Below are 13,573 nucleotides of genomic sequence, written 5' to 3' on the forward strand. Positions count from 1 at the left end.
ACTGGTAAAAGTAATTGGTTCTCTATTAGTTGGTTAAAATGTCAATCCTTAAACTCGCACTAATATATAGCTTATATAAATAATGTGTATAAATGATGTGTAGAAAGTTCAAACATGTACTCGAGTTGTTTAAGAAGAAAGTACTACAAGTACGAAAAGAAGGATAAGACAAATGACCAAGAGATAATTTATTATGAGTGCATTAAGCTTGGACACATGAGGGGTGAATGTTGCAAGATGAAGAGTGAAAACCTTACCATAAGTACAAGAGTGTGGTGACCATGTGAAAACATTCAGACTTTGATGGAAGCTTAAATGAGTTTGATGAAGAGCAAGTCAATCACTGTTTTATGGTTGACATAGAACCACAAATTGAGGTCATCTCTCAACCATAATTTCTTTTTGAAAAATGTATTTAACTCAAAGTGGGAGAAATTTTTATGAAACTTTGTCAAAATTACTATACTCTGAGAAATATATAAAACTTAAACAACTTTAAATATGTTGTTACTGAAAATGAAAAGCTTAACTAGGATAAACCAATTTTGGAAAAAAAAATCCTGGATTAATCTTAGACGACTGGTTTATTTGAAATAAATCATTTAAAAAAGGAAATAATTTGTTTAAAAATATTATTTTGGGAGATTTTATGAAAGATCTTAACAAGTTTTTGAACAAATTTTAGCGTCTTAAGGATAAATTTGATGTGAAATTAGATTATATAAATTTCATACCTATCTCATTAGTTTAGAAAGGAGTTACATGTAAAAATCACATATGAATATACAAAGGAAAACATATAATAAATAAAACTAATATGAAAAACTTAAAAAGTTTTGAATATGAAAAAAACTATTTCTTCCTATTGCATATGTATTATATATGACCGAGTATTCTTCAACAATAGATTTTGTTCTTGAACGAGTATATGTCAAACTACTAAGTTGACATGTACTCGACTCATCTATACTCGATTGGTATAACATTATACAAGACACTTAATTATCATAACCCATTATTAACTATGATGATTCAGATATCAACAAGTATTTGAGTTAATAGGTATAGGCTCATCCAAGTAAAAACCCATTAATAATAAGTATAAATAATACATTTTATGAAGTATGTTGATTACGTTTTATTAACTACAGATTTATTGTTTATTGGCGTGAGATGCTAACTTCAATATGAGTGTCTTCTGGAAGCACAACTCCTTTTTGTCTTAAAAAGAACGAGCACCTAAGACGAGGACGATTGACTACTCTGAAGATTGAAGGGATTTGAAGTCTTTACAAAGTACATTATTGACTCTATAAGAATAACATATATCCTTGGTTGGAAAAGACTAAAGTTTAAATTGATTCTTGGATGGTGACTACTCCTGTCACCTGAAGGAAAAAATGTCAATGTTAAAAGATCTCAAACCACTTACATTTGATAGACACTATGTGATAAGACAAAGTAATATGATGTGATAAGATAAAACCATGATAATATAATATAATCATATCCAAAATTTTGGTTCATATAAGATAAACTAAATAATGTTGGGATATAAATTAAATTTTGTTCAAATGATAATTTCTCATTTAACTTAGATAGTCTTTTTTTAAATATTGACTTTGATATATTTTTTAATTAATTATGAAAATGATTAAGATATAAACTTTAGCTAAATTACATAAAACATGTTTTAACTTGTGAACATTGAGAATTCTATAGAGTTATGTTAATGTATAGTGTTGGAAGTCCTACATAGGTTAGAGATAAGATTAATTTAAAGTATATAAGTAGATGCAAATTTTATCTTACAAGTTGATTTTGTAGAATTAAATTAGGCTTAAGGTCCACTTCTTAAGATACAGGTTTTCAAGTCAGTTTCTTGGCAAATGTATTTAAATTTTATCAATATTATTATAATTTTTATAATATTTACACTAGGAATCTAATTCATTTAATATAGTTTGAAATTCAAAAAATATTTTATATATCCTTATTTTCTACTATATTAAATAATTCATACTTCGAAAAGTGATTAATGAAAAATGATTATATAAGCCTATTCGGCAAAGAAAACTTCTTATATAGTTAAAGTCCATGGGTGAAGGTAACTTTGCAATGACTTCTACCTTGTCTTGATAAATCTTTATGCATTTGTTGGAGGTTTTATGGAAAGAACAATCTCCTTAGTGACTATAAAATGAATCATATTAGTTTCAAAACAGTGGTTCAATATGGTGGCAATGTTATCTAGGCATGAATCATGGGAAGTTTTGAAGCAGTCATAATAAGTGAAAAGTTCAATACACTTTTCAATATGATCAACAAATATTGTTAGCATGCATATATGATAGCTAAAGCATTACATAGTCTTAATGCACATCTTTCTATAAGCAAAAACACCCATAAAACACGTGTTATATTTTTTTTCTAATATTCTCAATCTATTGCTATTTGATTATAAGCATAATATTAATCTAAAGTAGTATGTTGTACCAACTAAGTTTCAAGCATTTGATTCATGAAAGGAAGTGATAAATGACTTTTTCATGTGGCTTCATTAAACTTTCGTTAAAAATCCTCTAGTATGAGTGTAAAAGGTACTACAAATCATAACAAGTTGAGTTCAATAGATATGTTTGCAAGCTAAAATGCTACCACTCTAACATAGAATGAAAGATCTACATATGTAAGCCACGACGGTTCATTCAAGACACCTATAAATGGAAGTTTTGCAATGTAGAAAAACAAAACCAAAAATAACTTTGTATATATATATTTGTAAGCCAAAGGTGTAATAATGATTTCATCAATGGAACCTTTTACAATTTGTAAAAAAAGAATTGAATATATAATTCAATATTAGGATGAAGTAGTATAAAAATCAAATGTCTCATTGTTTCATCTATTTCAATAATATAAGCCTTATCTATCTTTTACAATATGTTATCAAAAGTATTTTTTTAAATCCTTTTTAACTACAAAACAATATCCCTAGACCTTCTACTCACCATCTTCTTGCAAATATCTTGAACACCATTTTTAAGATCTATTTAATTTTCTTTTAGAACTAACCTATTATTTTTCAATCTATCATTTACATTAACGATGACTTTGATTATCTTCTTCAATGAGACACATTTCACACTTAAATTAAAAATTACTTAAAATTCAATCAAATTTATTGATTTTTAATTTATTCTAGCATGTATTTCTATAGAATTATTGATGTTCTACCTTAATTCTTAGTTTTTTAAAATTTAAATAAAAAAAGTTTATAACAGCATGAATTTAGTAACGGAAGTCAATTATGAAAAACTTTTAGAGTGACGTAAAATTATACTTAAGTTGTAATAAAATGAACTAATTATACTAAAATTATTAATGATAGAAAAATATTAGAAAACTAAATTATAAATTGTTTCGGATGTGTAGGGCTGTGTTGTTCCAAGTCTCCCAGTCTTCCTGCGATCTTGCCTCAGTGGGGGATCCTCTTCTCGAACTTTATCTTTCCTCTTGATCCGGAGGGGTGGAGACCTACAAAAGATTCTCCGATGCCAAAGTCAGTTTCAGAGCAGTGGCTATTTTTAGCAGTAGTAATAAATGTGCATTCCATCTAACCTCTTTACCACTCACCGTGAACCTGTATTTATAGTTTTCGCTATGGGCTTGGGATTAGTAAAAAGTTAATCACGGCCCAATCAGCCCAATAGCTCCTAATTTCTACTTACCTCTAAACCAGGTCAATTTACTTGGACCGCAATGATTAGTGATTTGGCCGGTCAGTGTGATATGGGCGTCCGCCCAAGTGATACGGGCGTTCGTCTTCCCTGTGGACGACTCGGGCACTAAATTGGGCGGACGATCTTCTACGCGGTCGCCCGTCACTTCGTTGAGCGGACGACCTCCTACGCAGTCGCCCGGTACTTCGTTGGGCGGATGATCTTCTAAGCGGTCGCCCGGCACCCCGTTGGGCGGACGATCATCTATGCGGTCGCCCGTCACTTCGTTGGGCGGACGATCATCTATGCGGTCGCCCGGTACTTCATGATGCCAGACGTTTGCATTTTCTTGAACAGCTTTTGTGAGCATGGAGAGTGTGGCGCTGTCTCGTGGTGATGGAATTCCTTGTGAGTTCTTCAAAGTTTCTCTTAAGGACAGAGGTTCTACCCAAGTGGTCGGCGTAGGCACCGAGATGGTCGGGCGACCTCGTTAGTGGGCGTCCATACGTACCTATTTGGGCGGCTAAGATTTGGGCGGCCGAACATTTGTCTGTGGCGGGTCTGACCTGGGCGTCCTTTGGGCGGCGCCCGTCACCTCATGGGCGTCCTTTGTACGGCGTCCGGCTCTCCCTGGTACATAAATATTTATTAAAATGTTTTCTCACATGATAATTAAATGATATGACATTTAAATCACTGTTTAAAATAATTTAATTAACTTGTATATTTAAATAAATTAATAAAATTTATGCAAAACTTAATTGTAAATATTAAAAATTAGTTAGTGAATAAACTCTAAATTATAAAAAATATTAAAAGACTAAATTACAATTAATAAAAATTAATTAGGAAATAGTTTATAATTTATATAAAATATACACAAATCATTTTGCAATTAAAATACTTTTAAGAACTTCTATACAGCTATGAATTAGAAAACACTGGAAAAAAAATCTCTGAAGGTTAATTAATTTCACATTTTCAAACATTTAACATACATTTTGTATTTTTATTTTAAAATTTAAACAATTTCATCCAAAATACAAAATATTACATATATTTTTATTATCATGGTTGTAATTATCAGTGGACTAAGTGGTTTGATCGGTTCAAGTGGGAACTAATCCCTGTCTATATCAATTGTGATGCAACATTGGTATTAAACAGATTAATTTTATTTAAATTTTTATATATGTATTTTAACTCTCTATAATAATTTTATTAATATTGCATTGATTCCGTTCAACCGTTAAATATTAAATTGGTGCATTTTGACTGGTCCAGTTTTTTTTTTTTTAAATGTGGTTATCATTGATATGGCATTCTTTATTAACAATTAAATAACATATTAACAACTAGATGACATACAGTTAATCAAATTAATTAATTTTATGAAATTAAACGACTAAATATACAATTAAAGTTGTATTAAAAGCATAATTGCAGAATTCGTGAAACTCTAACATTCTATTTCGACAAGAATCGTCTAATTGAAATGGGAGATACTCAAATTGTTAGAAATTGAATTCTCTCTATTTTTTTAAATATTTTATGTTAATAAAGTAATTAATATATATATATATATATATATTAGATAAATTAATTGAATTTTTCTTTTAACCAAATTTAAATAATATTTCACAATTTAGTTTATATATATAAAGAAGTGATTAATTATGAAATTGCAATTTTTTTTCCTTTCTCTTAAATAAATTTCAAATGTATTTGAAATATCTTATAAAATTCTTAAATTTCAATCAATATCTTTCTAATTTTCTTGTCAAATATTGTATTTCACTTCAAAAATTTAAACTTACTAAATAAAGAAATTACTATATTAAATTACTACATAAACTTCAGACAAGAAATTATATAAGCTTAACAAATAAAAATATGACATAATAAGAAGCAAAACAGAAGTAGCATGAAATAACATATAAAACACCAAAGAAGAAATTTCCATTCACCTTTATCATTATGTTCTTCTTTTTCTAAAAAAAAAACAAACAAACAAAGCCTTAAACGCTTAAAGAAGATGTGATTCATTCATGAGTGTGGAACATTACAATCTCCCTCATCAATGGCTGGAAAATATATTAAATTGTGTTCATATTTTATAAGAAAAAATAAAATATATAAATAGAAAACAAAACAAATATCTAAATCCAACGTTTGTGATTTCGAAAATGGTGGGTAGATCCGAACCATCGATCCCAAGCAGCATCAACTGATCCTTTAGTGCTGCAAAATTTTTACATCTCATCAGTTCATACCCTTTCATCTATTGGCTAATAATATTATAACATATGCTTTCTTTTTTTCATTAAAATACACAAACAACGCAACATTGGATCCTTAAAAAGAAGAAACATCCTACACCAGATACCATACCATAACTGCTGTTCTTGTTGTTTTCTTCATTACAATTATGTATGATTCTACATGAGAACACTGTTTTACATACACTTATCATTACTGGTTCAACTTTATGAAAATTCTCAGATTTTGGTGAATTTCATAATGATTTTTTCTTAAATTTATCACTATCAATAAGTTTTAATCAATCATATAACTCGGTTAGAAAAAGTGTATTAAAAGGTGTGTTATTATCATTCTTCATTCTATAATACAAGCTTCTGCTGTCACATAAAAAGAAGACTTAAATTTTCATCAGCCGAAGGTTTAAGGTACTGTGATGAGCATCAAGATGAGTAAGTTCTTACCATGGAAGGAGAGGATCTGGAGTAGATTCAACGCTTGAAATTAAACTGTTATACCACAATGGATGAAAGAGGGTCAATGATTAAAACAAAACACTGTATTGTTTCTGATATGTAATATAACATAATATAATATGGTTTTGCTTACTCCTTGCAAACGGTGGAGGATTCACCAAATGTTTCAACCTTTTCCAATTCTTCCTGCATCATTATAATCATCATAATCATCACAGTTCAGTATCAAGTTGTTCTTCTTCTTCCAAGTTAAGATGAAATGAGAAAACTTTATGCAGATTGTTGAACAGAACAAAAGGGATGATGAAATTGAGAGAAAAAGTAGGAAAAGATAAAAAGGGTTGATTTGACCTGCAAAATGGAAATTTGGTTATTGAGATGGGTTAGGGCTGCTTGCAACCTATGTTTCCCAATGAAGCCACCAGGGGAAGAGGTGGTTCCTGATTGAGGGTGATGAGAGCCCTCTTCTCTGTAATTCTCTGACAATTCTCTTCCATTTTCTGATGGCAATACCTCTGATGATTGCTGTTCATCCATGGCCATATATCTGAAAGCAGTTCAAAAAGACAGAAAGAAAAAGAAAGGATTTTTTTGGGTCAAATAAGGAGGGAGGTTGGAAGATGACTTGAAAATGAGGTTTGGACCAAAGGGATTAAATATCCAAATGATAGATGCAAAAGGGGGTGGGTCTGATGACAGGTCATATTTGGATTTTCAGAATTAGGTTTCTCTAATTGCAGTGAGAAAAAGTGGTGCTACTGTTCATACCAGATTGGTGGGTTAGTGGGGAAAATAATGAGTACAAAATATATATATATATATATATATATATATATATATATATATATATATATATATATATATATATATATATATATATATATATATATATATATATATATATATGTATGTGTGTGTGTATTGTTTTTAATTGTGAGATTGGGACAGTGGACAACACTGCAAGCAATGCCATGTGTGGAAAGAGAAAAACTTGACACAGTTTGTTGTATTTTCATTTATTTTGTCAACTCTGTTATTGACTTTGTTGGAATTTCTCAATTCAGTAAACTTTGTTCTCTTACATTACATATCACAATGATCCTATGAAAATGTTAACATTACTGAAACTGAAATGAAAATGGGTTTTGGGACAGTCCCTGAAAAGTAGTTTAATTTTAATTGTTTTGACATCATGTTACCTGATTGTTTCATAGTGTTGCAATTATTGTTAAAAAGTAAAAACAAATCTTTATATACTTAGTTTTGAGACTTTAATTGCAAGACTATTATGACAATGAATAGTAATTGTCTCATCTTCAGTGTGTTATAAATAGTCTACCAATATGTAACAATAAATTTTATCTGAGTAGTTGCTGTTATTTAGATGATTTGATGCTCTCTTTTAGTATGAGTTTATTTTACAGTATTTTTAAAATTAATACAGTATTAATTTGAAATATTTTAATTTAGAACATTTTAAATTGAAATTTTGTTTTATATTATTTTTATCTAAACTGAATTAAAGTTGTATCATCTTAACACAACTTCAGTTTAAAACGTAGTTAACTGAAATTGTGTTACTCTAACATGATTTCTATTAAAATTGAACTAAAGTCTTGTTGTTTTCTAACACAATTTGAATTTAAAATGTATTAAACTAAAGTTGTGTTATTTTTCATGATTTCAACTTAAAAAATCTTCAATATTAAAATTATGTCATCTTCAATATTTTTATGTAAGTTTTTTAAAATTTACCTTTTAATACTTTTTTAAAAAAGAAAAAAAATCTTAAAATGATGTTTATTAATTACATTCGTGAAATCATTTTTTATAAAATAGGATTCTATAAGATTATAGGAAACATGTGGTGTTTGTTTGAGACGTAATTTTTTTTCTTTAACTTAGAAAATTACCACTTCTTCTATTGAATATAGTTATAGGTTATTCTACAAAAGTGTCTTCAATCATTCTCCATGTAAAATTTCATATTTGACATGTAATTAATGGATCGACCACCATTTTTGAGCTATAAATTTAATTACCAAATAAACAATAGCAAATATTTTTTGTATAATTTATCTTAAAGTGCTAAGCACACCACTTTAATTTTAATGTCAAATTTTTAATCATAAAAAATTATAAAATCTTTTTTCATTCAAAATGAGCATCATTCCTTCCTAAATATGGGTTATAATGAGATGATAAAAACTGATGACAAACTCCTAGTCAAGGGTCTTATCACAAGAAGCATGATTAAGCTTTTGTAAGAAGAGTCATCATTTAAAAGTGAAGTCAAACTCTTCTTCACTTAGGCCATCATGGAGATTGAAGAGTAATTTAGGTCATGTATTTCGGTCAACTAGTATAGGTGCCTAATTAGTGTAGTGTTTTTCCTTAAGCTAGTCGTTCAAACCATGTGTAAAGTATGTATGATGGGTCATGCTTTCATTGAAGAGGATTTAGCTTTAATAGTGGCTACATGACACTCTATGAATGAAAAGAATTTCTAAAAGTTAGTGGTCACATGTTCTTCCCTCATTGAAGAGGATTTATGGACACTTGTCCACTCCATAGAGGGTCACTTTTTCGGCCAAAGGTTGTTTGGAAGACAAGACATGCAAGTTTTGGTTTTTAGAGTTTTTAGGAGACACACTTAGTCTATAAACAGAAATGTCTCCTCTCATGTAATCATCTTTGTTGTTGAATAATGTTATGTTGTCCATCTGTGGCCATACTACTCATCTTAGATCAAGACTAAAGCATCTCACGAGATCTTTCTAGTCATTTTCATCTTAGAGTTGGTCTAACTTCTTTTTTAACCACCAAACATCATAGTGCACTACACCACCTCTTAAGGTCATGGAGTCTTCTTCCATTCACTAGTAAAAAAATATCTTTCTATGACGACCTATTATGACGGATAAAAATTATCCATCATAATAGGTTGACCGGTGGCAGAAATCGTAATAAAAGTAAGAGATATTATAACGTAGTTTTGTACATCAGTCATAATATAAAAAGTGATGACAAACTTGTAAATAAGTTTAAGACATATTACAATGTAATTTTGTATATCAGTTATAATATGAAACGCGGTGGCAAACTTGTAAATAAGTTCAAAGTCTATTATTACGTAGATATGAACACCTATGTGGAAATTTCTTGATGTATTATGACTGAGTTTTAGAAATCAGTCATAATATCTCTCTGCCTCTCTAATTTTTCACATTTCTCGTTCCCTCTCACTCTGGTTCCTTTCTTTCTCTCTAAATCGCGCGGTCCTCCAAGAACACTCCTCCCTCACCATCACCGAACCACATCTTCATGCTCTCTACCCTTGGAGAGAATCAGGACACCAAAACCTAATCTCATTCGAAGCACTCTCGATTTCGCGTTCGCTCCTCACCGAACTACATTTTCTTGGCTGCCTCGAGCGTCGCCTCAAACACCAAACCTCATCTTCCGCTAGGTTTTCCTTATCTCTCACCTTTTGACCGATTGTTTTGTTTTTTCCTTCATTTTTCACCGATTGAGATCGGTTTCTATCTATTTACACCGATTAAATCTTCGTTCCAACCTTTTCCACCGATTAAATCCCTTCCTACCTCGAACCCTAGAATCTCCTTCGAACAAACCTTCGAATCTAGGGTTCGCCTTTGATTTCACCGTCTTTCGTTGTGTCCTTGTTCGTCGACTCGATTTTACATCGGAATCATGGATTCATGTCGATTCGCCTCGACTAGGAGTCATCACTCGTTCATCATTCTTTGGTGTGATATTTTGTGTAGTCTCGTTCATCATTCTCTGATGTGGTGTGGTAAGAGATAGTCTATGTGTTGGCGTGCTGGTAATAATGACTGAATTGGAGCTTGGTGGTTTCAGGATTTACATTTCCATAACTCAGCAGAGATCTTCAAAACATTGTAATACTTGTTTAAAAGTATTTAAGTAGGTTTAGATATTACACTATCTCGTAGCATTTAAAAGGTTAAATTGTAATACTTGTTTTGAAACATTTTGGATAACCCCCACCAATTAAACATCTTATTAAGGTTCACACTCTTTTCTATATTATATTAGTATTATTAAGATGGGGTTTTCAAGGAGGTGAATAAATTTTTCCTTTTATTTACTTACCCTACATTATAAGGAATACTTTTTTACCTTATCTATAACATATATTGATCTTGAAATTCTAAACGATTGTGTAGATAACTACTACCGCCGTGTCACAATCTGCTCAGCAAACTAATTCCAAAGGAAGCCAGTGTTATCTGGTCACAACCAGGTCATTAGGATTTTCCATAACTCATTAAAGTTTCTGTTTTACAGTATAGGTGACATTTTCCCTTTACTCAGTTTAAATTTTGAGGGTGGAGCTTCAATGATTTTAAAACCAGAGCAGTACCTTATGCATAATGGTTATCGTGTAAGTATGTCTGTTAAATAACTCATACATTTGAGTAAGGAAGTTGTTGTTTGAAATTATATGTTGCTTATATGCTGAGGTGCCTTCTGCTTAAACAGGATGGTGCTGAAATGTGGTGCATCAGTTTCCAGAATGTACATGAGGGAGTTTCAATTTTAGGAGGTTAGATGCTGGACATTTTTTGACAGAATAAAGTCCGCAGAACGCAATGAATAAAGATACCATTAACTTTGAAGAGAGGAGCAGTGCTAATAAAAGAACATATATGAATTTTTTAATGGAACAAAGAATGTCGATCACTTTTATAATGATAATCTAACTGGTATATATAACCTTTGCAGGTTGAATTTCCGAACCTGGAGACCCTGAAGCTGTATTTAATCAATATCCAGATGATATGGATTAATCACCATCATTCTTACTTTGAAAACTTGACCTCTTTGACAGTAGATGGATGTGAACGGTTGGCATATATTTTCTCATACCCTGTGGCTGTAAAACTTGTCAAGCTTCAACATCTTTTACTTAGTTCGTGCAAATTCGTAGAAAAGATATTTGAGCCGGATGAAAACTTGGGTCACATTCATCATTTTAGAAAATCCACTCAAACAGAACTGGTGAGCATTTCAAATTGGTTCAAGTTTTTCTTTAGGTTAGTTCTTGACTTATTCTTAGCATTCAATTGTGAAGCCTGAAGCATGTTATTAACTTTATGATATAGGTTCCAATTTTCCCCAACCTGGAGACATATGTGATTTCTCAGATGGATAATTTGAAGGCAATATGGCCAGCCCTACTCCCTCAAAATTCGTTTTGTAAACTGAAAAAGATGGAAATCGCATCCTGCAACAATCTCTTGAATGTTTTCCGATGTCATGTGCTAGACAAATTACAAAGCCTGTAATCACTGAATGTATGGAAGTGTATGGCATTGGAAGTTGTATACGATGCATTAAATATTATTAAACAATTTAATGTTTGAAATGAATTCTATTTTATTAATTTCATTAAATTTTTTCATTTGAAGTTATATTGATTGTAAATTGATTGGATGAGATGATAATATAGGAATATGATTATAATTTCATTGGATATTAATTCTAATAATCAATTTTTTTTAGAAAAACATATATTATGACGTACTAAACAATGTACGTCATAATACATCATATATTATAACGTATCAACGCATCTATGTCATAATATCTTTCGTCATATTATAATGGATAAATAAAAATTTGTCATAATAAACTGCGCATCTTATGATTGATTTCATAAACTAATTTATAATATGTTCAAGTTATTATCACGTAAATTTTTGCTACGTTATAAAATGTGCAGACTTACTATAACATCCAAAACTATGTCTCCAATAACTATGTCATAATATATCATTTTTGTATGTCATAAAATGTCATTTTTCCACTAATCATTTTCACCCATAACTTGATTCTAATAAGATTATACGAGACAGGTGCTTGTTTGAGATGTAAATTTTCTTCTTTAACTTGCAAAATTAACATTTCTTCCCTTTTTGAATATAAGCACAGGTTACAAAAACGTTTCCGATCTTTCTCCATGTAAAAATTGATATTTAATATATAATTGATGGATCAATCACCATTTTTAAACTATAAATATAATTACCAAACAAACCGTAATAAATACTCTGTATAATTTATCTTGAAGTGCTAAAGCATACTCCTTTTATTTTAATGTCAAATTTAATATTATAAAAAACTATAAAATCTTTTTTATTCAAATAAGCATCATTCCTTCCTAAATATGAGTTACCATGACATTGATTGGAGCGGTCAAAACGGGTCATCCGACCCGACTCGACCCGGTCCACCATGGGTTGGTTACCTTGTGAGCCAATCCAACTCGGCTCATTTATTAGTGAGTTAGAAAATTTCGAATCCGGTCCGACCCACCACGGGTTGGCTCACTGGTTCACTTAATTATAATTTTTTTAAATAAAAAAAAATTACAAATTTTCTATAATTCAAATCTAAACAAATTTCACTCCCTGGGTGTTTAATTAATTTTTAAAATAAGAAACTTAAATAATTTTTTCAAGCAAAAACAAAATAATAAATATTTTTTTATAAAATTAAAATTAAATTTTAATAAAATAAAATTAGGTAGATGGGTTGGTGAGCCAACCCAACCCACCACGGGTTCAACTCGCATGAGCCAGGTTTAAATGAGTCGGGTTGAAATCTGAACCACATAAAAAAAATACAATTTTTTCAAACGGAACCCGGTTCAAACCCGTAGTGGACCAGGTTGGCCCGACGCTTTTTGACAGTTTCTAACATTGATAAAAAACTAAAATTTTCTCCTAAATTTTTGTTCTATTTTCATTCCACCTACCTGAAAACCTTTCATTCTAATATTTTCATATTTTAGACTGTTTTTATATAATTAGACTTTGCTAAAAATATCACTTGCATCACTATAAATTACTATTTTTCAATTTTAAAAAAAGTTGAATTGGGTTCGGAAAATTTACAATATAATGAGAAATCTTAAAATTTAAAAACGCCTTCTCTAACATTTTTCGTCATGACAACGAACTTGAAAGGCTACATAATTACAAAATATAAACCTATTTTATACTAATTTGATTAACCTTTGTTCACCTTAAATAAATTATTATATTAACAATAAAATTCTAATAATAG

General features: G+C 30.2%; 1 protein-coding gene and 1 long non-coding RNA gene across 3 annotated transcripts; one reads left to right on the top strand and one right to left on the bottom strand.

Moving 5' to 3' along the window:
* Positions 1-5,652: 5,652 nt before the first annotated feature.
* Positions 5,653-7,232, bottom strand: LOC108337603 (guanine nucleotide-binding protein subunit gamma 2). Its single transcript, XM_017574161.2, has 4 exons — positions 6,809-7,232; positions 6,591-6,643; positions 6,446-6,490; positions 5,653-5,963 (listed from the first exon to the last, which is right to left on the bottom strand). Exons 1-4 carry the CDS (start codon positions 6,998-7,000, stop codon positions 5,882-5,884), a joined length of 372 nt encoding a protein of 123 aa, XP_017429650.1. The 5' UTR covers positions 7,001-7,232; the 3' UTR covers positions 5,653-5,881.
* A 2,470-nt stretch (positions 7,233-9,702) lies between these two features.
* LOC128197934 (uncharacterized) lies at positions 9,703-11,829 on the top strand. 2 transcript variants are annotated; one of them, XR_008250677.1, is made up of 6 exons: positions 9,703-10,380; positions 10,669-10,745; positions 10,817-10,886; positions 10,985-11,048; positions 11,228-11,503; positions 11,608-11,829. It is a non-coding gene; the product is annotated as an uncharacterized LOC128197934 (long non-coding RNA). The 2 variants fall into 2 exon arrangements; XR_008250678.1 differs by having other exon boundaries at positions 9,703-9,926.
* The last annotated feature ends 1,744 nt before the right edge of the window (positions 11,830-13,573 follow it).

The sequence above is a fragment of the Vigna angularis genome, chromosome 7 (genome assembly GCF_016808095.1).
Source record: "Vigna angularis cultivar LongXiaoDou No.4 chromosome 7, ASM1680809v1, whole genome shotgun sequence".
Lineage (NCBI taxonomy): Eukaryota > Viridiplantae > Streptophyta > Magnoliopsida > Fabales > Fabaceae > Vigna > Vigna angularis.